The sequence below is a fragment of the Amphibalanus amphitrite genome, unplaced genomic scaffold (genome assembly GCF_019059575.1).
Source record: "Amphibalanus amphitrite isolate SeventyFive unplaced genomic scaffold, NRLGWU_Aamphi_draft 001568F_arrow, whole genome shotgun sequence".
NCBI lineage: Eukaryota > Metazoa > Arthropoda > Thecostraca > Balanomorpha > Balanidae > Amphibalanus > Amphibalanus amphitrite.
This window is the reverse complement of record NW_024883061.1, coordinates 23041-47594: the sequence shown is the minus strand read 5'-3', so window position 1 is coordinate 47594 and position 24554 is coordinate 23041. Positions and strand designations below refer to the sequence as shown.

At 49.0% G+C, this 24554-nt stretch overlaps 1 protein-coding gene across 1 annotated transcript in view; it reads right to left on the bottom strand.

Annotated features, from left to right (window-relative positions):
* LOC122373896 (small conductance calcium-activated potassium channel protein-like) overlaps positions 1-24554 on the bottom strand; it is a 42941-nt gene that overhangs the window by 5202 nt on the left and 13185 nt on the right. The window contains exons 4-6 of the mRNA XM_043352341.1: positions 11631-11741; positions 4547-4674; positions 4028-4097 (exon numbers count right to left, since the gene is read on the bottom strand). Of these exons, the coding sequence (XP_043208276.1) occupies positions 4028-4097; positions 4547-4674; positions 11631-11741 (309 nt within the window). The remainder of the gene's footprint in view (positions 1-4027; positions 4098-4546; positions 4675-11630; positions 11742-24554) is intronic.

The window sequence follows — 24554 nt, the reverse complement described above, 5'->3', positions numbered from 1 at the left end:
TGAAAAGGTTTAAAAATGCGTTACGAATTACGCTGTACGACTAAATTCGTTGGTTGAGACGTTCTGCCGAGACTGCATTATCCATCACGATCGTTTGCAGCTTTAACGCTGGTCTTACACTTGTCACACAAAACTAACAACTGTGGCAAGTGACTAACTGCATCTGATTACGACTCTGATTGCGGCAACTTATCACATTAACTCAGCAGACCGGACGGCTGCAGTTGCGGTAAACACATTGGCCCCGGAATCCAGTCACACAGCTAGCAAAACTTGCGATCTTAACCCGCGCGGGGCTGGGGTCTCCAGCCGAACGCGCGGGGCTGGGGGGGGGGGGTAAATTTTACCCCCCTGTTATCTCCCGAACTAATGGTCCGATTTGGAAAATTCAAACGCCAATCGAAAGCTCTCATCACGAACTACTAAAAACATGTACTTAATTTAAAGTTTGAGGTCAAGGTCAAGGTCAGGTCAAGGGTACAAATTGCAAGTTTCTACAGTATCGGCCTTGCGCCGTAGTTGCCGAAGAATGGAGTCATGGACTGAGACTGATCGCCCAAAACGTGTTCTTAGGCTACCAAGACAATATTCGTTGCATACAATATCATTCAGAGGTCAAGGTCAAGGTCAGGTCAGGTCAGGTCAGGTCACCAAAAAACAAAATATAGAAAAGGGCATGTGCGACACATGTTTTATGGGTCATTTTACTCATAGAATTCAATAGGCACACTCAATAAGTGATATGGACCACCTCTGGATGAATTTCAGGTCGAGGTCAGGTCAAGGTCAGGTCAAGTGAGGTCAAATTTTGAAGTTGGTTGTTAAGGCCTAAAAAGGTGTCTATCTGATGCAGTTTTTCACGGCGAATCGAATGGTGCTATTTTTGTTTCCGTACGAGGTCTAGAACTTCCAAAAAAGTCATTTTTCAAAAATTTTGTGTGTCGTGACGTCATAAAATTTTGAATAACTCCCACATTTTTGAACCGATTCTTCTAAAATTTGGTATATAGGTGCACATAGACCACTTCTCTGACATATATTCCGTTTTTTTCGATAGACTCAAAATTTTGGATTTTATAATGATTTTCCCAAAAAAGTCAGTTTTTTGAAAAAATTTAGGCCAAAATCCAAAATTTTCAAAAAACCGAGATAGCCATTTGATAGACAAAGTAAAATTACGCATAACCTTTTTTGTTACGTCTTGATTCCTTTAAAAATGAAGATGTTAGCGGCGTTTGAACTTTTGCCGTTTTTTAGGCGAAAATGGCGAACATGACGTCACTAAAACGTCAATTTTTCAAAAATTTTCCGACGGATTTCGCTCAAATTTTCAGGGAACGTGTCAAATTGATGTAAGAAAAGGTACTGAAAGTTTGGCGGCGCTGCGCGCCGCCGTTTTTAAGATATCGCAAAAATTCGCGAGGGGGGGGGGTAAAATTTACCCCCCCAGCCCCGCGCGGGTTAAATGACTGAAACTCATTCCAAAGTAGCGTCAGTGTCATTCGTAGTGTCATCGTGCGTTGCGTTACAGCGTAAACAAGCTTGTTGTTCTCTGGTCCTGTCTTTGAGGTTGTCGTATCCAAGATGAGAAAATATTTCGTTTTGCATTGGCATTGCAGTACCTACTGCAATGTCATGAAAAATGCATTTTACAACGATCTTGGTAGTAAATTCGGTGGCATTTCCCAGCATATTTTTTTTTAGCAATAATGCTGAAGTGTATGAGATTCAGAAGCATATCCTGCTCCCTACTTGGCAAGCTAATTAATCTATGTAGTCGAGTTACTTTCACGCTTGACAGCTCAACTATGCAGCAGTTTGATCCTGTCGATATGCTTTCAATAGCAGCGTTCCATATAATGGAATTCGCGCTGCATCTGTCTTCATCAGGCTTGGCGAGGCCGGCTGTCGAGAACTGATTCTAACTAAGCTAGTCGGCCCGCTGTAATCTTATTGACGACCAATCGAATAACAAGGGCCCTTCTAAGCTGCTTTCAGAGCTGGTTCACTGCTAACTCTGCCTCGTCAGACCCACTCAGCCATTCATCCACGGCTCCTCGCTCCCAATAGAGTGAAGAAGGAAATTGTGCTGCGTTGTTATTTGTCAGTTTTCTTTGCACGCTGGCAAAAAATTAATACGAAAATAAGCGTAAGCCAGAAGCTATTTTGTACGTTCATCTTATTTTTAAGATCATTTTGAAACAAGTTTATTCGATTCCCAAAATGACGTTCAATCAAATTAAAAAGTATCACTTTAGTTGCTTTTGTTAATTTTCGAGAGAAAGCGTGACAAAAAATGTACCTCAATTTTGTTTACAAGTGCAGCCGCCTTAAAGTTAAAACCGTCTAAAAGGTCGACCCTATTTTGTTTTTTGATTGATCCATGAATAAAAGCTGTCAATTCGAATGAAAGGCCTAATGAGTTGGAATGGCAATTACTTGACTTTGTTTTGCCAAAGTCACAAAGAGCAATCCTTATTACGGAGCGAGCGAAGCGAGCGGAGTCTCATACTGAATTAAGGGAAAATTCTGAGTATGAGCGGCCGGCCGGCCGGCCGGCCGTGGGGACGCTCTTCAAAAGCTAATATCTTAGGAACGGGACATCCGATTGACAAGCGGTCTTCTTTACTGAATGTCACTTGGACGTAAAAGTTCTGTGGTGTGATGGCCACCATGCGTTCTTGCCAAACACCGCACGTGGCGCGTGGTAAAGTTGGACATTTTTTAAGAACCCCCAAAATTGCAACCTTAATAACGGCACAACGGTTGGGCCGATTGAATTGAAACTCGGTACACAGTTAGGTCTCCATCAGATAATTCATCTGCATGTGTTAAGGTTGGGGTGCTACAGCACGTGCGCACGTGCAGGGGGCGCTCCCAGATCTGGAGAACGGCTGGGCCGATTGCGCTCAAATTTGGTACACGGTTGGGGACCAGTTAGTAGGGTGCCGTGCAAAAGTCAGTTTGGACCCCGCTTGCACGTGCGCACGTGCAGTGTGCCGCTTCCAGATCTCGAGAACGGCTAGGCCGATTGCACTGAAATTTGGCACATCGCTAAAGACCGGTTAGTAGGGTGCAGTGCACAAGTTAGTTGGAGGTACCCCCTCGCAATTTCGCACGTGCAAGGCCCATCCTCTCGCTCGCTCCGTTGGTCGCCCAAAAGGCGTTTTACTGGTTAAGTTTATCACTTATTACGGAGCGAGCGAAGCGAGCGTAGTCTTTTCTTAGATTAACGGAAATTTCTGAGTATGAGCGGCCGGCCGGCCGGCCGTGCGGACGCTTTTGCGAGGCTTATATCTCAGCAACCACTTGACCGATTTACACGCGGTAATTTTTGTAGGGTAGCTTCATTCCTTCTACCTAAGTATTGGACTATTCCCGATGCATGTGGGTGACCCCTTATGCACGTGCCACGTGCAAAACGAAGAGGTGTCACTTTTGTAATTGTTGCAATATCTCGGTAACTACTTGGCCGATTGCGCATGTAGGTAGGCACCCACTAGGCACTGCATATCCATGTGCCAGAGTTGGGGTGCTGCTGCACGTGCGCACGTGCAGGGGTCGTTTCCAGATCTCGAGAACGGCTGGACCGATGGCGCTCAAATTTGGTACACGGTTAGGGACCAGTTAGTAGGGTGCCGTGCACAAGTCAGTTGGGACCCATTTTGCACGTGCGCACGTGCAGGGTGCCGCTCTCAGATCTCGAGAACGGCTGGGCCGATTGTGCTCAAATTTGGCACATCGCTAGAAACCGGTCAGTACCTAGGGTGCCGTGCACAAGTCAGTTGGAGGTACCCCCTCGAAATTTCGCACGTGCAAGACTCACCCCCTCGCTCGCTCCGTTAGTCGCCCCAAAAGGCGTTATACTGGTATTCAGATACCACCCGATATTATTTTATGCTTAGAGAAAACGCATTGTTTTCAACTCCTCAAAGTTAATACCCATCACCCAGGCCACTTGATTGACAGCACTTGTTACGTATGTTGTCTCAGCCGCGTGCACAGCTCCAACACACAGGTAACCTACCTTTGCCATGTCTGTGATCGTACTCGCATTGTCCATAAGTTTGCGCTGATCCATTTTCACTTTTCGTAATCTGAAAACAGCAAATCGAAACAATGCATTATAAAACATCACAGAAGCGTAACTTAGGAAAGCTTGAACGGTCAGATTACAAAATAAGTTACAGACTACAAAATCTGACGTTTGTTCAGCCTGAACTAAATGCAACAGCCAATTAAGTCATGTGATTGTTAAACAATGGCTTATAGCTAGCGCAATGCTAATTAGAAATAGGATAATCAATAGATGCAGCATCATTCATTTCTCCAAAGTATGCTATTTCTAACTTAAGGGTATGATTTCTAGCGGTATCGAGCATTTGATGCTAATTCAAATATCAAAAGATAAGTACTCTTGCAACTTAATTGACATTCTTTCTTTGTTCGATGCGCGTTTTCTTAAAGACGCTTGTATGGCTGCACAGCAGGTACAAGGAAGCCAAGGAATGCACAGCTGGGACTGCTACGTTTTCCAGAAACTCACGAGTATATGGCGAGAAGAAACTTGCGCTGGTGCGTCCTCACTCTTCCCGGGTTGACCCGTTTCACCAGTTTGGTGTACTTGTAGATGAGCCACGTCTCCCTGAGCACGTTGGCTGCTGAGTTTTTCAACTGGAACGAACGTCAGAGTCAGTCAGCGGTCTGCGACAGTCTCCAAACGGCAGCCATTCCCAGTCGCAGCACCGTCATCATTGTGTGCGGCGAAATGATGAACAGCGCTACATTGACGCAGAAGAATAAAGGTACTGAATGAACTTTAACGAAGGGCCTCGTCGGCCGCCTTTAACAATGCTCTGCACACTCCACAGAGTCACATGAAGTCCTACACAATGGCGGAGCGGCGGCCACAGCCGGCATTGGTGGCACGGCGCGGCGGCCCGACGCTGCCGTCAATTAACACACCGGGCCACAACGGCCTGCCGGAATGCTCTGTAAGCCTAATGAAGCTCTATCCGAATTGATGGCCGCGCCTAATGCTCATTCTGTGTCACCGTCCACCTAGCACGGCGCCAACGGAGGCGAAGGGAACGGGTAGCAGGAGCCGGCACCACAAAAACGGGGGCAAAATGGAGGCACCGTCCGTGGCAGAAGCCTTCCGTCACCATTCGCACCGTCTCAGCGAAAGCCGGTCCGACAGGGCTTCGATCAGACTAGAGCCACATCGTCTTTCCAAAACAACCCTATGACCTTTCTTTTGATGCCGAAAACCCTGGGAGATTCCCGATTGCGAGCTGAAACAGTGTCCTCCGTCGGAGTCGAACTTCACGAAAAACACGCTCACCTCAGAGAAAAAGCCTCAAAGAGGCAAAAAGCGAAGGCCGTGTGGCGACGAAACTCCGCGGACTGCTGACTATAGCAGCAAATGAGCGGTCTCCAACGCTTTCTGGCCTGGCCCAGCGTTTGAAAGGTTTGAATTGTTTTATAATAGTTCATTAATAAGAACTCCACATTTCGCCGCAGCAGCGGGCAACATGCCCCCGTCCTCCATATACTAAGATAGTTAGCTATCTCATTTCATAATTATCTGAGCCGCCATGAGACCAGAAACCGAGCTGCCTTCAGACTTAATAGCTGGCAACAGTATGCCTCACATATCTCATGCTTATCAAACTCAATTTCGCTGGAGAAACTCCCTCACTGGACACACTGAGTTATCTGATATTCATCTGACACAACGCTCCCTGCAAATTAATTTAGTGTATCAGAAACATGGGGCTTAGTGCACGCGAGCAGCTAATTATTCTTGTGTATCCTTTTATACACTCGTACTTATCGTCTCAGCATCGTTACGCCTCCAGTGCGTTTCGGCAGTGTTGAACCATCCTCTGCGTCCCTATGAGGAGACGCGTCCCTCTGAGGAGTCCCTCTGTGCACGTGAGGAGTCCCTCTGAGGAGTACCTCCGCGTCCCTCTGAGGAGTACCTCCGCGTCCCTCTGAGGAGTCCCTCCGCGTCCCTCTGAGAAGCTGGCTCGGTGCTATCAGCCGCCCACAGCTCCCAGGCCGTCCTATCGATCCGCCCCTGTCCGGGCGCACGTGTACCGTCCACGCACTGGGCACAAAGGCCGGGCCGGGAGATCTCCCACGGCCAGCCGCTCTGCCGCGGTGTTAGAGCAGCTCACCGGCCAATTCCGCTGACTGACGGCGCCATCGGGATACACAAACAGCCGCCGACTCAATATTGACAGAGCGGCCCGAACTAAACGAAGCCCGGCGCCGCCCGCCGCCCCGCTCGGACCGCCGCTCGGACCGCCGCGCCGGCCGCGACCGGCGCCTGTTGACTGGCCCCATCTCGTGCGCTGCCGCGGCCAATTAGCGTAATTGGCCCTATGAACGAGCGGGCGCGTCACGCGGCGGTCGAGTCGGCCGGTCACGGAGGCGGCCCGACAGCGCCCGTTTGCTTTGACTACCGGCGCAGCTCATTAGGGGTAGGTCGTTTGTTCGTCCCGAGCCGCAGGCCGACGCGGCGGAGTCTATTGGCGCTGCGCGGCAGGTCCTAGCTGGTGATGCAAATTTCGCTCAAGGTGAGATCCAGCCAGATGCTCGGCAGAGCTTATGAGTGTCGTGTCCTAAGGCTCAACAGGACCAGAGGGGCCCAACAACGACAAGTAGACGCTTTATTTGGCACGCATAGGCGGCATCAAATTGTAACTAACGCAGTTAACTGGTGTGGAAATGCACCAGGCTGGTAGCAGCTGTTGGTCCAATCTATCCTTAAATTTCCCGAGTAAGCAGAAACTCACATAACTGTAAGAAAGAAACATGCTATTGACTTTCCGCTCCTTATTGGAGCAGCAATAAAAAGCGACCTTTGCTCAACAGCCATACAAAATGCGACGGGCCTTATTGGTAAGCGTAGGAAGTCGTAAAACATTTTAACGCCAACGTCTAACGATTTTCAATTATGTTCCTAGCCCCAGGAGAGCCATTACAGCGGTACAAGTTTTGCGAAACAAATGTTTCATTTGGCGGTGGCCGGTGGGCCATTCATTTGTGGGGGCCGGCGGCGCGCGGCGGTCGCGGATTGATTGCGGCCGGCCGCTGCGGTCAATCGGTGGGCTCGCTACAAAGCGCCGCAGAGCGGGCCGGCCGTTCTCGCCAATTGCTATAGCCTCTCCGTCCGAGGGCGGAATGCCAATGGCCGGCGCGCGACGCTGCTGAGTTTTTTTCTGCGGACCGCGGCAGTCAGTGTCTAGTAGTGTCGCCGACTGGGACAGCTCAGCAGGTCAGCGCGGCGAGATGGAGCGGCACGGACGGTGTGGTCACGTGATGAGTCAGGAGACCACCCCTGACCGTGGCCAAGGACAGACGGTGAAGTCACGTGACCCCTCCCAGTACCTACGCCTGACGGCGCCTCATGACGATACCATCAGATTGGCCGACAACTGAGTGCAACCTGTTTTACGCAACACATGACGTGCTTTGTACGCATAAGCGCCGCACGTTCTCTAAAGCTTTCGACACGTGGTTTGCACGAAATCGGCAGGTATTTTGCAGGTAATCAACACGTGGTTTGACCGTAATCGGTACGTGGTTTGACCGTAATCGGTACGTGGTTTGCACGTAATCATCGGGATGGTTTGCACGCAATCGGCACGTTGCTTACGCATAATCGACACGTGGTTTACACGTTAATTGGTAAGTGTTTTGGATGTTATCGACGAAGTTCGACGTTTCGACGTTTCGACTTCGACCTACGAACTGATCTACGAGCCGTATTCTTTCTATAACACAAAGAATTAAAGGGACCATCCCACCTTAACATTAGTTTTGAGTTGAGATAGCCAAGTTTGCGGCCAGGCTCAGAAACCACCATTTATCCTGGTCGCAACCCCCGCAGCTTTATGGTGTTCAAGAAATTTCTTCCCTTTACTTGCAGGGTGGGACCAGCTTAGCAGAGCTGGGCGCGTTCCTCGATTTTCGGTAGTGCGTTAGCGTTCCTGCGTTCCTCCGGCCGCGGTTAGTGCGTTCCTGGAATAGCGTTCCTCATTTTTTTTTTCGCTCGGTGCGTTAGCGTTCCTGCGTTCCTGCGTTCCTCCCTCAAAAATACCGCCGAACCACGCGGCGCGGGCCCAACCAAACACGGGGCGAATCGATCACAGAATACCCAGAATGGCGACGTGGGGCCGAAAAGCAGCTCGACAGCTCTTTTCCGAATCGAATATCTGAAATACGTTTTACCAATATCATCCGTAGGGTTTTCAACAAAAATACGACCTGCTTAAAAACAATAGTTAAGTTAAAAGATGTATCTTAGTAAAAGTTATCATATTTACTTTACACATTTAATGCCTGAAACTGAATCGAATAGTAAACATCACCTCTAAAAATATTTACACATTTATGATTTAATGCCTGAAACCTAATCGAATAGTAAACATCAGCACTAAATCTAAGCAAGCCTTCCTCGATTCGACCCACAAGTGGCGCCTCTACCGGCAAACACACGTACTCGAGATTCAAACATTTGACACAGAGGTCATTGGCAGCAATACGAGTATAATTTTTCGGGTGGTTCCGCAAGAACGCAGGAACGCTTCAAAATTTCGGGTGGTGCGTTCCTCTTACTTGCGTTCCTTTGAAAAACTTTCCGTTCCTGCGTTCTTGCGTTCCTAAAAAGGGCGGTGCGTACGTACGGAAGAACGCAGGAACGCACTAAAGGAACGCACTTGCCCAGCTCTGCAGCTTAGTCCCTATCTCTTAACCATTAGCGGTTTCTTGATGACGTCAGCAGTCATTTCAACGCCCGCCATTCCTTGAACCCGAGTTTTGCTGACCTTGAGCTCCCTTTGTTATCAACGTGAAATCCGTCGTCGGCGCTGAGAAAGCCTATCACTATTGCTTTTCATTTTAATTTGAATATTAGAAGATACCCACCACTGGAACTTGGACTGATATTATACCAAGGCCGAAGATGATCAAGCTGCCTGCTATATCTGGAGCTTGGTGTTCAACTTCAACATGGAATAAAAAACAAAATATCAAAGCAAACTGGATATGGTACTCCAAGTTAAAGTCCAAAGAAATTTTGAAGAGCTGACAATTGACATTAATTCTTTTCCTGCAAGGTTTCCATATGGAGATCACACAATGAAGAAATATTTTTGATGTTAACAGTTGAAAGGGGATTAATCATCCAGTTTTGACGAAAGACGCTGCTGACTGTCTTTGGTAAAAGATGTCGGCATGAGGTGCAATTGTGCTTGTGAAGTGGTTATAACTGGTCTTTTCACAGTATAAAATTAAATGTGCCATTGCAGCCAAGTGTGTTATCATGTAAGGTAAAATCAAAACCACAATGTTGGTTTTACGAGCATTGAGAAGGCTGGTAGGTAACACCTGCCTGTGCTCGTAAATCATGCTGCCAAAGTTTTCTAAATTAATTTTATCATACACTTTTGTTATCCAGAATGGTTGCACTATTGTTTGGTATCATATTATTCCATGTAAATATGGTAGTGTAAAGTCCGACCAACATGTTACCAGATTTGAAGCTGTTACGTTACCTAAGTACCTGTTTTTTACTGGCGTGGTGAATGTCACCTGGATTTTGTTTTGAGGTGGAGACCTAGTAACTCTGACTACATGGGTTTGAAGCTATTATCTATTCTGTTTTTACTGGCCTGATGAATGGCGACTGATGTCCGTGGATGGCACTGAAACAAATTTTGAGTGTCATGTACAGTGTTTTAATACAATGCTGAGGGCTGAAAGTTGTCTTGTTTAGAGTGGTGAAAGTTCAGGATATGCCAGCCACCATGGTGGGTCAGAGTTAATGTGTTGCAGTCAGTTCGGCTTCGGCAAGCACACGGATGGGCATACGCATCAAGACCTGCTCTGCCATACTTTCAGCCAATTTTACCTAGGTAAGTCTTTTCTTTTTTCTGCCAAAAGCTATGACATTGTGAATTTCAGTACTGTGGCCTGTGTGTAGCTTTCAGGAAAGCAATTCTAAATAAAGCTCTGATAAAGTGCAAAATCAGCAATGCAGCCCTCTATTACATTTTCTACAACATCTTACTTGTTCCTTGCATGGAGAGAAAAATGCAATGTTATGAATTCGTTTATTCACATAATTTGACAAGCATGCAGTTACCTGCTACTATCACTGCACAAAACAGCAGAAAACATCAGTTGATCAAACACAAGACACAACAGAAGTTTACAACATATAGGGCTGCCGAACCTGCTTCCTCCCACCACAGTTGATGCCATTTCCTAGCCTGGCTTGATGTGAGCACTGAATAGCTGCTTTGTCTAATTACAGCTCACTACCATTCAACTTAAACTACTCTCTTCAAAGTAAGAGTGAGAGCGTTCAGTGTTCATAGCAGCTCGACAGACGACAGACAACAAACATCTTGACAAACCAACCAGTATTTGATTTGGCTAATGATTTATGTGCTTGTTGTATCATGGCCAAACTACTTTAACAGCAATAATCCCTGTTTCATCTTGATCTTGCTTTTATTTCCATTTGAACTCAGATCTTGAAACAATCATCTGAAGTGATATCAGATACTGGCTTCCGTTTCTCTTGAAAGCAAGTTAAAACAACAATGATAAACTAAGGCAGGAGATGTGAGTTGTGGCAGTAGATTTTTGATTCAACATATGTAAACCTTATATTGCTTGAGACCTCTGTGACAAACAAATATTTATAGTTTTTTGATAGTTTGGATTCTTGGCTTGATTTAGCAAATCAGCTGTGAACCTTGACTTTGAAATCACATAAATGTCATGGTACCCGAACAAATCCTCGCATGACATTTCTTCGTAGCACAATTTTTCGTCCGCATTTCTTCGTCTACAAATCTTCGTCGGTGCATTTATTTGTCCCTCAATGCTTACTCTTGCATATATTTGCGTTGAAGAAGAAATGCGAGCCGATTTTCATATACCCTGATGCGAGACAAAGTAATGCGATACGAATAAATGCCCTGACGAAGATTTGCAGACGAAGAATTGCGATACGAAGAAATGCCATAGGAAGAATTGTCCTGGAATCCTTCATTGGCCATCATATATTGACCTTGATAAGATAAACGCATCATTCGCGCAATATTTGTCGCACTTTGATACCAAATTATTGCTTCCAAATGCCGACGTAAAGAAAACCTTTATGTGACGTCATAGAAACAGCGGAGTTCCCAAAAAGTAAACAAAAATAAAAGTCTTATATCTCGAAAACGGGTGAATATTTTCCGGTAAAATTTGGTAGATGTTCATTTTCGCTCTTTGTGATTCACGCTACATCACTTTTATGCCAATTCATTAACTTTTTTGAAGGTGGGAGGGTCCCTTTAAGGAATCTTTCCGATGTTCGCCTCCAGTGGAAAAGACAAAACGAAAGATGACGCTGCATTTCATTGGAACACTACACACTGATCTTGCAAGCCTTCCGATATCGGGGCGTAACCTTTCTCTTATCAAAGAGTGCTGCGGTAACTCACATTTGATATGAGGCCATAATGATAAAATATCACTGCACTACATTCCGACGCGCTACTATACGTTCAAAATTTACTAAATGGGCAGTGCTAGATTCTAACAGAACTTTACGGACTCACCCTTTTTGTGAGCTGCGTGTCCATCATGAAGTTATGGACGTGTTTCTCTGCGCGCGTGAGCTCCAGCTTTCTGGAGACGACGGCCACTAGGAGAGCGGTACAACCGGCGCCCTGAAAACGCACCCGAGCATGGTCACAGACCGGATCCGCTGGCACACGGACCCCAGGACACGGCTAGCACAACACGAATCAGGGCAACGACACAATGCAAGGAAGGCACACATTAGCAACACAATCGAATAGAACAGCACTGCGGATCCGAAGGTTGGGACTTAAATTGTGAAAAAAACGCCCGTATCAACACAATTGAATATGAAGCACCTGAGTTCAAGATGACTTATCAATCAGAGAACGTTTAAGGGTGAGAACGAGTAATGTTTTACAAAACAATCACGGTTCACGCAGTTTCCGACCAACAACGTTGGCGATTGTGCGAGAGCACGACAATGGCACAGGCAAACCAGCAGGTGACTGTAAATGCGTTTTGCATTTTATGCATATCCGTGATAAAATACATGTGGTTGATAAAGACATTCAGCCACGGTAATCCAGCAAAATTGGTGGGCGCTTCAGTGAATATGTAGGTGATGGTTGGAAAACGTGCACAAAAATCATGTTTAATGCATGAATGGTTTGCGGTCACTCACATCATTTCACAAGCTTTTGCATAGCAGTGGAGAAAGATCTGTCATAGGAAGCATCTTTATCATGATATAAAGCATCCTATAAAGCATAGGAAGCATCTTTATTTATATCGTCCGTACATTTTATTCAAAAAATTTACAGAGACAGTCCCATAAAAGTTCATCCCCCAAACTGGGGCGAATTACCCTGTATTCGACCGATGAGTGCCGTTGTTTCGCCTTTGATCTTGAGGCCCACATTGAGACACAGACTCCGTGCTCATTTCGTGTGGCTTTCATGCTGAGCGGCATGCTCGGCGTTGATGAAGAGCTGAATTTTGGATGGGGTGGGTGGCCGCCCTATGGTGATTGGATTACGGCAACGGCCCGGTTCTGGGGCCGAACACGCGGTCGTGGCGAGGTGCACCGCGCTACAGCTCAATCCTCTAATGCCTGCCCCAATTACTGGGATGGAATCGAGCGTCTTGATTGATTCATCCACCCATGTGTGTGCTTATAGACCAGGTTACAGGAATACTAATGCACGGATCAACTCAGCGCTGTTTCACCCGCTTACTGGTTAGTCAAAGCCAAATAAGTATAAGCGAGAATGCCTAGCATAAAAGTGCGAATTTTCTGAGTTTGAGGCATGAGTGTTTATTTAGTCATCTGGTCAACTCATCAACCAGGTAGGGACGAAAACTTTCTTTTAAGGCGATATCTTCCTATAAGTCAATAGGAAGATATCTTTTTTATAGTCAATATCTAACACATCTCCAGAAGGACAGGACTTTCAATATTAGCATCACAAACTACTCTGATAAACCGTTGTTATGAATGTTTTCTTATATATGGCCTTGCTTTTTTATTCCACAGCAAACTCTTTGATGGCAAACTGTTATTAATTGAGCGCCAAACGATTGCTATAGAAAAGAGGCAATCACATTTCAATATGGCCATGAAAATTCCCCAATGGGACATTTAGAAATTCTAGATATATTTTCTAGCAGCATTATGAGAGGCTGGCGCGCAGATAAGTTGCCCGCCACGGGTCTGCAGCATCTGATACAAACGGCTGGCTCCAGCTGGCAGCCCGCCGCCAGGGACAGTTGGGCCCACACCGGCAGCGCCAAATTGGAAAGTTTCGAGCCGCGGACCTTTGAGACAGTCCCGGACTGAGGGGGAGGGGGAGGCGCATCTGTGCCGGACCGCCGCGCGCCGTGTGGGCGGATCTCCGGGCGGATCTATGGGTGGATCTCCGGGCGGATCTATGGGCGGCTCTCTGGGCGGACAGTGACGGATTCCGGATCTGTGCGGGTCGCGCCGCTCCGGCTGTCGGCGGTCAGAGGCGGGTCCGGCGCGGTGTCACCGTCCACCGAGACGGGACGAGATGGATGGAACTGTCCGCACCGTCCGTCTCCGGCGACACCGGGACCGGAGTGACACCGCAGGGCAACGGAACAGTCCGGTCTAACGTCACTGCAGACCACCGGGCAGCACAGCCTGACGTCACTGGACCACGGGGAGCCCTAGCTGACGTCACTGGATCATAGGCGCGCCGGCCGGACCGGAGCTCCATAGCACGGCGTCAGTCGGCACTTATTGGGCCGTTTCAGTCAAAATCATTGCGCCAAAGTGCCTTTATTCGAGACGTCAAGGGCCATTCTCGAGACAATGAGAAGTGTTTCCCTGAAATTGTTAAACTCAGCGCACAACCTGCCGTTTGTCAGCGTCTGAAAAATATGGTACAACTATCCAACGTGTGGCCAAAGTTTTGTCAAACGAAAAGGAGTTTCATTTGTTCTGTGAGAAATTGGAGTCCATTTGGCGAAATCAGTCGTACTGCCGGGTTCACAGACCGGCTTCGAGTCGCTCTGGCGTTCAATACACGGTGCGCCGGAGGACGATCTGAGAGTTACAGAAGGTGTAACTGTGTGGAACCACTGCTTGCTATGTGGCAATGCTGCAGACATCTGCAGGATCATAATATAACAGCAACAAACTGCCTTTTTTCGCACAGTATCATACAAAAGCCAGACGATCTAAATCACATCACGAAACCAAAATGGCACTTGTCTGTGGCTGTGCTTTATAAGGTCAAAACTTGATGATAAAATATTTGCTTCGGATCGTTTTATTGGGACCAGTGGTATCAGGACATTGGTAATAATTTAGTGTCTGATGAGGATATAGCGCTATTTCTGGGAGGCTGATCAGTATATTTACACTTGACAGCGAAAGCTTCCGCAATAAAATTGGTTTGGTCTATCCTGTAGGTAGGTACCTACATATGGCGCCCCCCCCAAAAAAAAAACAGGCAGGTACGTTTTTAGTGTAAATCTCGAGCCGGGCGGAGCTTTATGCGGAGCTGGGAGGGCCCGGGCGCAGCAAATCGGCCGCTGCCCTAGCGGTGACCTTGACCTCCGCGGTCTGTTGCGGCTCCAAAGCCAAGCCGGCGTCGAATTTGGAGAGCTCGGGCCCTCCCAGCTCGGCACGAAGTTCCACCTATGATCTCGAGGCAGCATTATGCTATACCTGTGTGAAATATCATTGACTTTGAGAAAAAGTAACTGTCTATTCAGATAGACTGATAGCGCATAAATACATACCTACTATGAACGTCAAACCCCTTGAGACCCCACTTTTTTGCGATAATTTTTAAATGCGTCAACTTTCGTTGACAATATTCTGGCAATGTATGTTTCAGAACATGCCGAAACTTTTATTACTAAGGTATTTTGACGCCAAACGATTATGGAAGGTACTTCTCATTCACTCGTAATGCTAAGGTCAATTCAGGCCCGGGCAGAGGCTTGCGCTCGGCCACACTCGAGCCCCGCCACCAGCGCCATCTGCTCTAAATGCCATCTACCAGCGCCCGCTACCGCTATCAGCTACCGCCCACCATCAAGCCTGAATGGAGCGAGAGACGCGAGTGACCGGTCGCCGGGCAAGGAGCGCCGGAGGGGTAGGGCGGAGCTTAGCGCTGACGTCATTGCGTGGCTCCGCCCCATGAGCGCGTAGCCTCTACCCAAAGAGCAGATTCGTTCCGTGAAATTTAACATTACGAGTGAATGAGAAGTACCTTTCATAATCGTTTGCCGTCAAAATACCTTAGTAATAAAAGTTTCGGCAGGTTCTAAAACACACATTGCCAGAATATTGTCAATGAGAGTTGACGCATTTAAAAATTATCGCAAAAAAGTGGGGTCTCAAGGGGTTTGACGTCCATAGTAGATGAAATCATAATGTAATGCATGAACTTATACTTCTAATGCACTGCTTATCAGAATGAACATTTAACTCGTCCAGAAATGGCGGATAGAATGAAGGGTAATTGGCAAACTAGTCTACATCATTTGCCTGCAGTCAAATGGACCTCGCCAAGGGCGTGAAGACTTTGCCTATAACGAGAGCCGTCCATCAGGCCGCGACGATCAATCCTCAGACAATTCCGCACATGATAAAAAGACGAGCCATTGCGTCCGGGGCGCAGTCCGCGGTAACACGCATAAATAATTAAACATCTACCCGTTATGCCATGACTTGGATGTCACATTCACAAATATGTACACGAATGCCCTGTGGATTTCGCCGGCATTTTCCTAAAATCTCATTAATACCGGGAACGGCCGGTTACAAACTCATGAAAAATGCACGACACGGCGGCTGTATCCGTCCGGCCGGCGAGCGGAAGAGGCGCGGCTGCCGGCGCGGCGCGCGTTGGCAGGCCGGTGTGATTAGGGACCTTTAGCGCGGCGCGGCGCGGTCGCCGTACTCGGAACCGTTCGCTCCGGAACCGCCGCCGTCTCGGTAACAATCCGTCGCCGAACTGGTGGCGGTGTTCCAGCGCGGCCGCTTCCGCCGCCGGTTCCGCCTGGAGGTCAGACACCCCGCGCCCCGCCGAGAATAACGGCCATACTTGCGCGCCATTAAATAACGCGAGCGTGTCTGCTCTGCATGCCAGAGTACACTAAATGGTATGTTCAGCCTTCCAGAGACTCAACATGATACACTCAGATATATTGGACAAGAAAATGAAAAACTAACAAATTCGAGGAAAGTTTCTTTACGATAAATGAAACCAGAGCTAACAGCACTCGAATAGGATGTTATCCGTAATGTTTCCTTCAACATTTGATAATGTTGTCAAGTCACTTAGAGAAATAAGTAGTTCAATCGGCCAAAAACCGAACCATCTTCAATCAAACACCCTGACTTGTTTGGTTTCCACGGCGCGGTGTCGAATAGTGCACGGTCTCGAGGTCACATGCAGCCGGACGTCGACAGCGTTCTCACCCGACGAGGAAGTGCCTTGTCGGAAACGCTCATAGCTCGCTGTCATTTCATTCACGACTGCCGGGACTGGCTGAATTCCGGTTCGGCGAATCTCTCCGTCCACCCGTCCCGGGCCGCGCGAGGCGCCGCCCCCCGTCCGATGCCCCTGCATGGCTAATGCCGCTGTCTTTGACCTTTTGAGTGAGTTTGGCCAGTTGACGCAGCTCGGGTATATAGGGCCTTGGCAGCTCGCAGCTCTGGTTGCCAAGTTTCACATCGGCCGAACAGAGTCCACCAGTAAGAAGGCGGTATGCTAATGCTTTATTACAGTACAATAGCAGCCATAGAACACCTCAAAACACGTTGAAATCTTCACCTTCGTACTAAAGTTCTAGACTAAAGAAAAGTGTCCACGCTTGAGTGAGGAATGAATACTCAAAATCTAAATCGGAAAGAAAAACATCCCTGGGCCACGGCTGCGTTTCTCGCCAGTCATGACCATGAGCTCCTGCGATTCAGCTCCTATATTTTAATAGCACCGTTTCAACCCGTGCCTCTTTTCTCTTTCTATCTCTTTCCATGAATATTTGTCTTTACTGTCGCTGCCTTGTGTTTGCTGCCAAATAGCCATGGCTCCGTCTCAGCCGTCTCTGCGCCGCTTAAAGTATCCGTCTCAGCCGCCCATGCACCGCTTGAGTCTCCGCCTCAGTGCCGCCTTTTCTCCCTATTGTCTGCTGTCTCTGTGCCACTTTCCCGCTGTCTGCGCCGCTTTAGTATCCGTCTCTGCTATCTCCATGCGGCCCCGCCCCGCCGCATCATTCGTCAGGCTTGGTCCAACGACGGCGGGCGCCTCTATGGGAGGCCGGCTCAGTCCGCAGGCGCCTCCCGCGGACGCTGGCCGGTGCGACGAACATGGGGAGGCTGGGTCGGCAGCGAACGTCTCGGGAGGCCGACTGGCCGGCGGACCCGGGGAGGCTGTCTCAGTCTCGGCCACCTCCCGTGGAGCCTGTCTCAGTCTCGATCGCCTCCCGGGGATTCTGACTCAGTCACTCTCGGTCAGCTCCCGGGGAGTCTGACTCAGCTTTGGTCGCCTCCCGGGGAGACTGACCCGGCCTCGGTCATCTCCCAGGGTGGCTAGGGGGGGGGGGGGGGGTGCCGCGGTCACCTCCCGCGGAGGCGGGCTGGCCAGAGCGGTCCGGCCAGCCCTGGTCCGGTGATTAATCGGTGCCGGCGACGGTCGGCGCCCAACGATGGCGCATCATGAGCAATGGCGGCGCACACCGACACCCCATCCGTGATGAGCGCCCAGCGGCGCCCAGCGGGGAGCGGGCAGCGGGGCTCAGGTGTCGGCGAGGGCAGAGCCGGAGGGCCAGCCGGAGGGCCAGCGCTGGACACACTGCTGGCACAGCGGCACTGGACAGTGGACGCCGCAGAGCTGTGCGGTGTCGGGTGCTGACCAGCTGAGCAGCACTGACCACGCTGGATAAGAAGCTTTTCCCACATGGGAGGCAGAGTAGCGAAATGGGGACTCCTTTTTGCTGTGGAGGAAAGACAGGCAAGGCGGCATTTTTGCTGCGCACTTTGCGCTTCCTCACACGGTATTCGTCGTAGGCGCTGGTCATGTCGTCACATTGGTGCTGAATGGAAAGAGAAACTGCAAACGGGGAATTAGTGCCCCATTCACGCCGAATTTCGCCACTGCAGCGTCTCGTATTGATCGGAGCAGGCCGACTTCACCGTGCGCTGATGCATTATTGCTGACCTAATTTGCCTGTGCGTTGACGCGCACCGAAACGGCCCCAGTTTTGGCATTAGCATTTCCTATTCAGCGCGGACGCCATTTGCGGCTCCTCAGAGAGCGAGTGTTTGGCCGCGGCCTCCGCCGCCACCTCGCTGCAGTCGCCACCACCGCCACCCTCGGACCGACTTGACCTTTCGCTAATGACCAGCCAATAGTAGCAGGAATGAACTCATCAAAATTATGATGATCGGTGCTGGGGAGGAGCAGCAATGAATAGAAACGCGACGGAACATTCGATGGTGATCGCCGTACTTCGCTTTGCAGTACTCCGATGCTTTTCATTTCTAGTCTTGTGAGGGCTTCTGTTATACACAAATCGATCTGTTTCTATTATCCAGAGTAGGCATGTAACAGCAAAATAATTTATGCATGAGAAAGCACACCCTGAACCTTCCGGCGAAGATCACCTGGTAAAGATGATGGGACTGAGAACTGAGATTAATCTGGCAACTCTGACATATGTTAGGCCTATGACGTCATAGGGCTCAGCCTGTCATGCCGCGTCGACAGGCGAAATTGCAAACTGTCTGTATAGTTAGATGCATTCGAGCTGACGGTAGTTATAAATTGTTGATGCAAATAGCACCCTTTCTTTTTTCAATGGCATAAACACATAGGCAGGCGCTATAAAGAAAGATGATAGGTACATTATGGCGACATAAAACAAAAAGTCAAATTATTGGATTGATTTTCTACGGCGATGCCGATGTGTGCCATTTTATTTTGAAATATAGATATGATAAATTGCTTTCATAGATACAAACATGTCCTAGCTGCTAACTTGAATCAAAACCTAAATTTCAAGTGACTGAAAAATCACATTGAAGTGTCATGTTCCAATATCACCCGGGCGTATCTCACACCGTTCCCGACGGGGCCTCCCGGCAACGGACGCTGATTGGCTGGAGCCACGCGTGACGTCACGGTGCCAGGCGGTCGTCGAACTGGCCGGCAAACAGATCGCCAATGGCTCGTGTTTTACATTGGGCCCGATTGCCATCGATCGTTGAATTGCAATGGGTACCGACAGCCGCACGTTCTGCCATATGTCTCTGCTGAAATAGGGGTAGAGATGACAGCCCTCATAGCCATACCGTGGCCATACCATACGGCTCACACTATCAATGAATGTATAAACCTATGAAGTGCAAATATGAAGTATGGCTGAATTGTTTCCTTGAAATAAAACAACAGCAGTGGTCGGAAATTTACGATGACCTTCAACCAATCTTCATCGTCTTTTTCTTGAACTATAAGAACTTTCCACACGTGGGTCAGTCACGAGACTTACCAGTTGTACCTAGGTCAATATAGAAATATCAAAGCGACTCATTTCGCGGCAAAAGGGAAAGAATATTTCAAATTTTCTGCGTTTCCTACATAAGCGATCCGATATTTATATAGCTTTGCATATGCATTCAGCATTAAATTCATTTGGACGATAACAGGCTCATTTCTTCTCCGCGGCCAGCAGAGCCTAATTAGATTTTAGGACCCCACCGCCGACGGATTAGGCCGTTTAATACGTACGTGCCAAGAAAAGCCGACTATCTGCGTTTGCTGGTTATTTTAGGCTGCGTCAGTAAGTTACGGTGCATATAACATTTCGTACATCAGCTTAATTTCCTCGCTCTCCAAAAAGCAGTGCTACGTAATTAAAATATTTGAGCTATATGCAGCCAAAACGAACGATGCAAATGGTGCGCAAGGTCCAAGGATTAACCCTCGCCGGACCTATTGGTTTTCTACATACGCGCCGGCCGAGGGGGGGGGGCGGGTACGACCCCCCCCTCGCCGTTTCGCCCCTGGTGGAGCTAGCGCGTCGCGGAAAAAACGAGCGTGTGCGCCGTTACGAGACGCAGAGATTGGTACCCGATTTTAAGGTCCTAGGTCAACCGGTGACCTCTGAGGTCAGGTCAAGTGCCCCAAGGTACGGTTCAGTTTTTGGTGAATAACTTCGCAAAAAAACGGCCGCAGAGCGCCGATTTTGGCAGCATCGTGTTCGTCTCGCTCAGGCGCGTCGAATGATATACTTTTTGTCCGGGTCAGGTCAACTTGGGGTGTTGACCTCAGGTCAAGGTCAGGTCAGCACCCCCAGGCCACGAAGTTGGTCGAAAGAGGTCATGTCGCATATCATTCGATTCGGCAGGTCTTCCTGAGTCCATTGGTGGCTTTCCCGACTCGCTAGCTCAATTTGATCAAGAGTTATTGACGAAAAACTAATATGACCTTGATGACGTCATAAATGACGTCACGCAAGGTCAACATTGCAAAAGTGACGCATCTAACCTTGCAAGGAGTGCATAAAATCACGATTCTGTGTGCTTGAGATAGTTGGAGATCGTTCCCGGCGCCAGAATAGCAGTTTTCATTTTTCCCCATTGACTTATAATGGTGAGGTCACGAAAATGACCTGACCTCATATGACCTTTAGGAAAAATCCGAGATATACAAGTTGTGGGACTCATAATGGATACTAGATCCTGCAAGTTTCATTTCCCTGTGACATCTCCTCTGGCAGTGAGGGCGTTGCGAAGTTGCGACATCTGAAGACCGTGCAGAGGTTCACTTATGACGTCATAGGTCAGTGACCTGACCTGACCCAAAAATGCGGTTGGTGTCAAAAGATGCGGCTTGGATCAAAGGTCAGGTGTGCCAAGTTTCAGCTCTCTATCGCCAGCGTGTTCGGAGCTATCGCGAAAAAACCCTATGGGGGGGGGGCGGCACCCGCCCCCCCCTCGGCCGGCGAGGGTTAAGAAACAACAGTTTTTGAGGGTTATCAAGAAGACACAGTATCTCTTATATAAGATAGCTTGACGCTGGTTGTAGCAGTATGCGTTGATTAAAATATTTGAGGCCTAGGCATCGTCATCACTATAAGCCAGCTTAGAGACCTAAAATAATTAGGGATATGAAAATGTGTTGAAACTTGAAGGATTTTTTGAATACCTGCAAAAACAAACCTTATCTTCTGTAGCTGGCCATAATTAGTTGCGATGAACTGTGCCAGAAGGTTTGCCTCTTTTTAAGGCAAGTTTTTGTGTTGTTTGGGTTTTATTTTTACTGGTTACGCCTGTGCATTGCAAAACATTTTTTGCATTCTTTTTAACCTGAAAGGACAAAGAGTTCATGAAATGACTCTTGAGCTGAATGTTGTGTACCTATTTGTGGACGCCATACGAATGTATGATGATGATTATGATCATGTCATGAGAAAAAGTCGAAACAGGCTCTTCACTACCACAGTATTGCCAGAATGACGCATATTAACGAAGTTCTAATCCTTTTGTGCACTGAACGATATAAGTGATAGGTTTTGTGTGGATGGAGTAAAATCATAGATATAATAGTAAAAGAGTTGAATTTTATTTTTTACATTTTACAGTTTAATTTTGTTTGAAGCAACGCTGCATAAACTTATATGTTGTAAGTTGATCGTGCTTGAATTAATTATTACGATACGATTTATGCTTGGTCCAGCTTCAAAAGTTGTCGGAATTCACATGAAGCTTAGACAATAAACTTGAAGCCAAACCACTTTTGAAAAAGAATTACTTGTAAGCGCATTTTCCATAACTCGTCTTATATACTCAAAAGAGTGCCCTTTTTGAACTAACCACCGCAGTTATTCAGGCTGAGTTTTGAGCAGCTTTCGGGCGGCACCCGGTGCCACAGGACTCACTCCTTCAGAGAGAGCTGAGTGAGTTGAGCTGACAGAGGACCGCAGCAATGCGCTCAGCGCTCAGCGTCAGCGCTCGGTCTCGGCGTCAGCGCTGTCGGGGGCCGGCCCTGCCAGTCGGCCGCCGCTGACCGGCTTCCTGGGACCGGCGGCGACAGCCCCGACGACGGCCGTCACCCGGACGGTAAAACTGCAGCCGCGCGCGCCCATTCACCGAAATCGCGCCAACGGCCCAACTTGGCGCTGTAAAACAATGGGCCGACACAGTCCCGGGCGACAAAACCCAGACTGGCAGCGCCATTTTCTTCTCTCTGCATCTCAAGGAGGCGCGCGCGGCGCTGGAAAAGTGGCCAGTGATTTTATTCGTCGGAGCCGGGCGGGCGCGCCGGCCGGCTGGGCGCAGCTGATGGATCCCGTGAGTGCCGGAGGGGCGGCGGCGGCACGCGCCTCTCTGAGCCCCTGCAGAAATAACGCGGCCAGGGGACGTGACGCGCCCGGCCGCCGAATATACGAGAGCTCGCAGTGAATGGGTGAACAGCGTCGGCCACAAAGGCCGCGATCGGAGACCACCGCTCAGTCGCCGGCGGCCCGGTTCATAATAGATGTCCCCGATGAGCCGGCGACGGTCGATTTCGTCGCCAGTCACTTGGACAATTTGACTGGCATTGCTCAAACGATCGGAACACTCTTTATCGGCGTCAGTTCGGCCTTTGCCCCGCGGACGAGGGCAATCGATCGCCGTGCTCCGGTTGCCGTCAGCGGAGGCCAGTTTTTGCGGTCAGAGAAGCCTTCGGCAAACGTCCGCTGGCCGCTGCGCTGTCCACCGCTCCTCAACACGGCGTCCGCGCCCGCTGCAGTCCGACCGCTGTCCGGCAGCTGTCCGGCAGCTGTCCGGGGCTCCTCAACACGGCGTCAGCGGGCTGCTGCAGTCTGGCCGCTGTCCGGCGCTGTCCGACCGCTGTCCAGCGCTGTCCGGCCTCTGTCCGGCCGCTGACCGGCCGCTGTCCGGCCTCTGTCCGGCGCTGTCCGGCGCTGTCCGACCGCTGTACGACCGCTGTCCGGCCGCTGTCCGGGGCTCCTCAACACGGTTCGGCCTCGCCGGACTGTCTGTCCACTGCACTGGCCGGACATTGGACTAGGCGGCTGAGCGGTCGGTGTGAACCGTACTAAAGCACCAAATATAGGGTGTTCACTAAAAATTGACACAAACTTTGAATGACTGCACATCAAAAGTGAAGCAAGCTATTACGATGCAACTTAGCATGGAGATAAAAGGGACATTTTTGTATCATACCGAGCATAAAATTTCATGGGTGTAATGAAAACAGTTGCGTTGGAGGTCGTTTTAAATAAGGACCACCGAAAGCCAATTGGCACGCTTTCCCAAAATAGTACGTCAATGGGAGAGTCTGGCACGTACAAATACCTAATGAAAGCTTAAAATGTCGAAATTAGTTACATACCGTATGGTGGGACGAAATTTCTAGTGGGCGTGAGAGTCAGGAAATCTGAAGTGGTGCAAATGTGAAGATACTGACCAAAGGAAAGGTCGGGGCCCCGAAAATGCACGTGGAGGGGCTTTTTGGCACCTCACGATGCAATGCTGCCGATCAGTAAGGTATTAACTGTGCCTAAGCGAAGAACATATATCACACCTGAGGCTAGGATGAGTTACAACCGGCGTAAATGATTTCTCGAAGCGACTGGGAACAAAGTATCAAACCCAAACTTCAAGAGCTGACCTGCGAACTCGCTCGCCGCAACTACGACGTAATGGTGCTTTCCGAGACCTGGCTACGTCCGTCTACCCCGAAACGCCTCCTGGTCATTCCGGGCTACTCGCTCAGTCGTGTGGACCGCCCAGATGGCAGCGGTTATGGCGGCGTAGCCATCATCACTAAAAACAGTTTGACGTCAATGACACTGAAGATCCCCGGCAGCGGGAGCTCCGAAAGCAAGCTGGAGTCGCAGTGGGCGCTGCTGAAGCTGGACAAGGGCCAACAGATAATCATCTGCTCCCTTTATCGGCCACCCCGACACTCTGAGGCTGCCCTGCTCGCCGACTTCACGGACCTCGAGGCCCAGCTGCAGCGGGTCCTCATCGATTACCCCAGAGTTCCGTTCGTTCTCTGCGGGGACCTCAACTGTGACCTATTGAAGGGGCCGAATTTCCGCGCGTCTCAACATCTGATCAGCTTCTTATCGAATTATTCTTTAGATCAACTAGTAACAAATCCAACTTTTACCTCCGGCTCTCTATTGGATGTATGTATTGTTAACAAACGCGAACTTGTGTGTGACACCAGCGTTAATTATTGTCACTTCAGTCCCCATAAAATCATCGACGTGATTGTCAATGTGCCGAAAGTGCGTCAAAAGCCCGCCGTTATCTCATCTCGCTCTTTTAAGCGCCTAGATCACCCTGCACTGTATCACGACTTACTCGATGTCGACTGGGATTATGTCTTCTCTGCCGAAACTGTCAGTGACAAGTGGCATGCTTTCTTGTCGTTCTTCGTACCTGTTTTTGATGCCCATGCCCC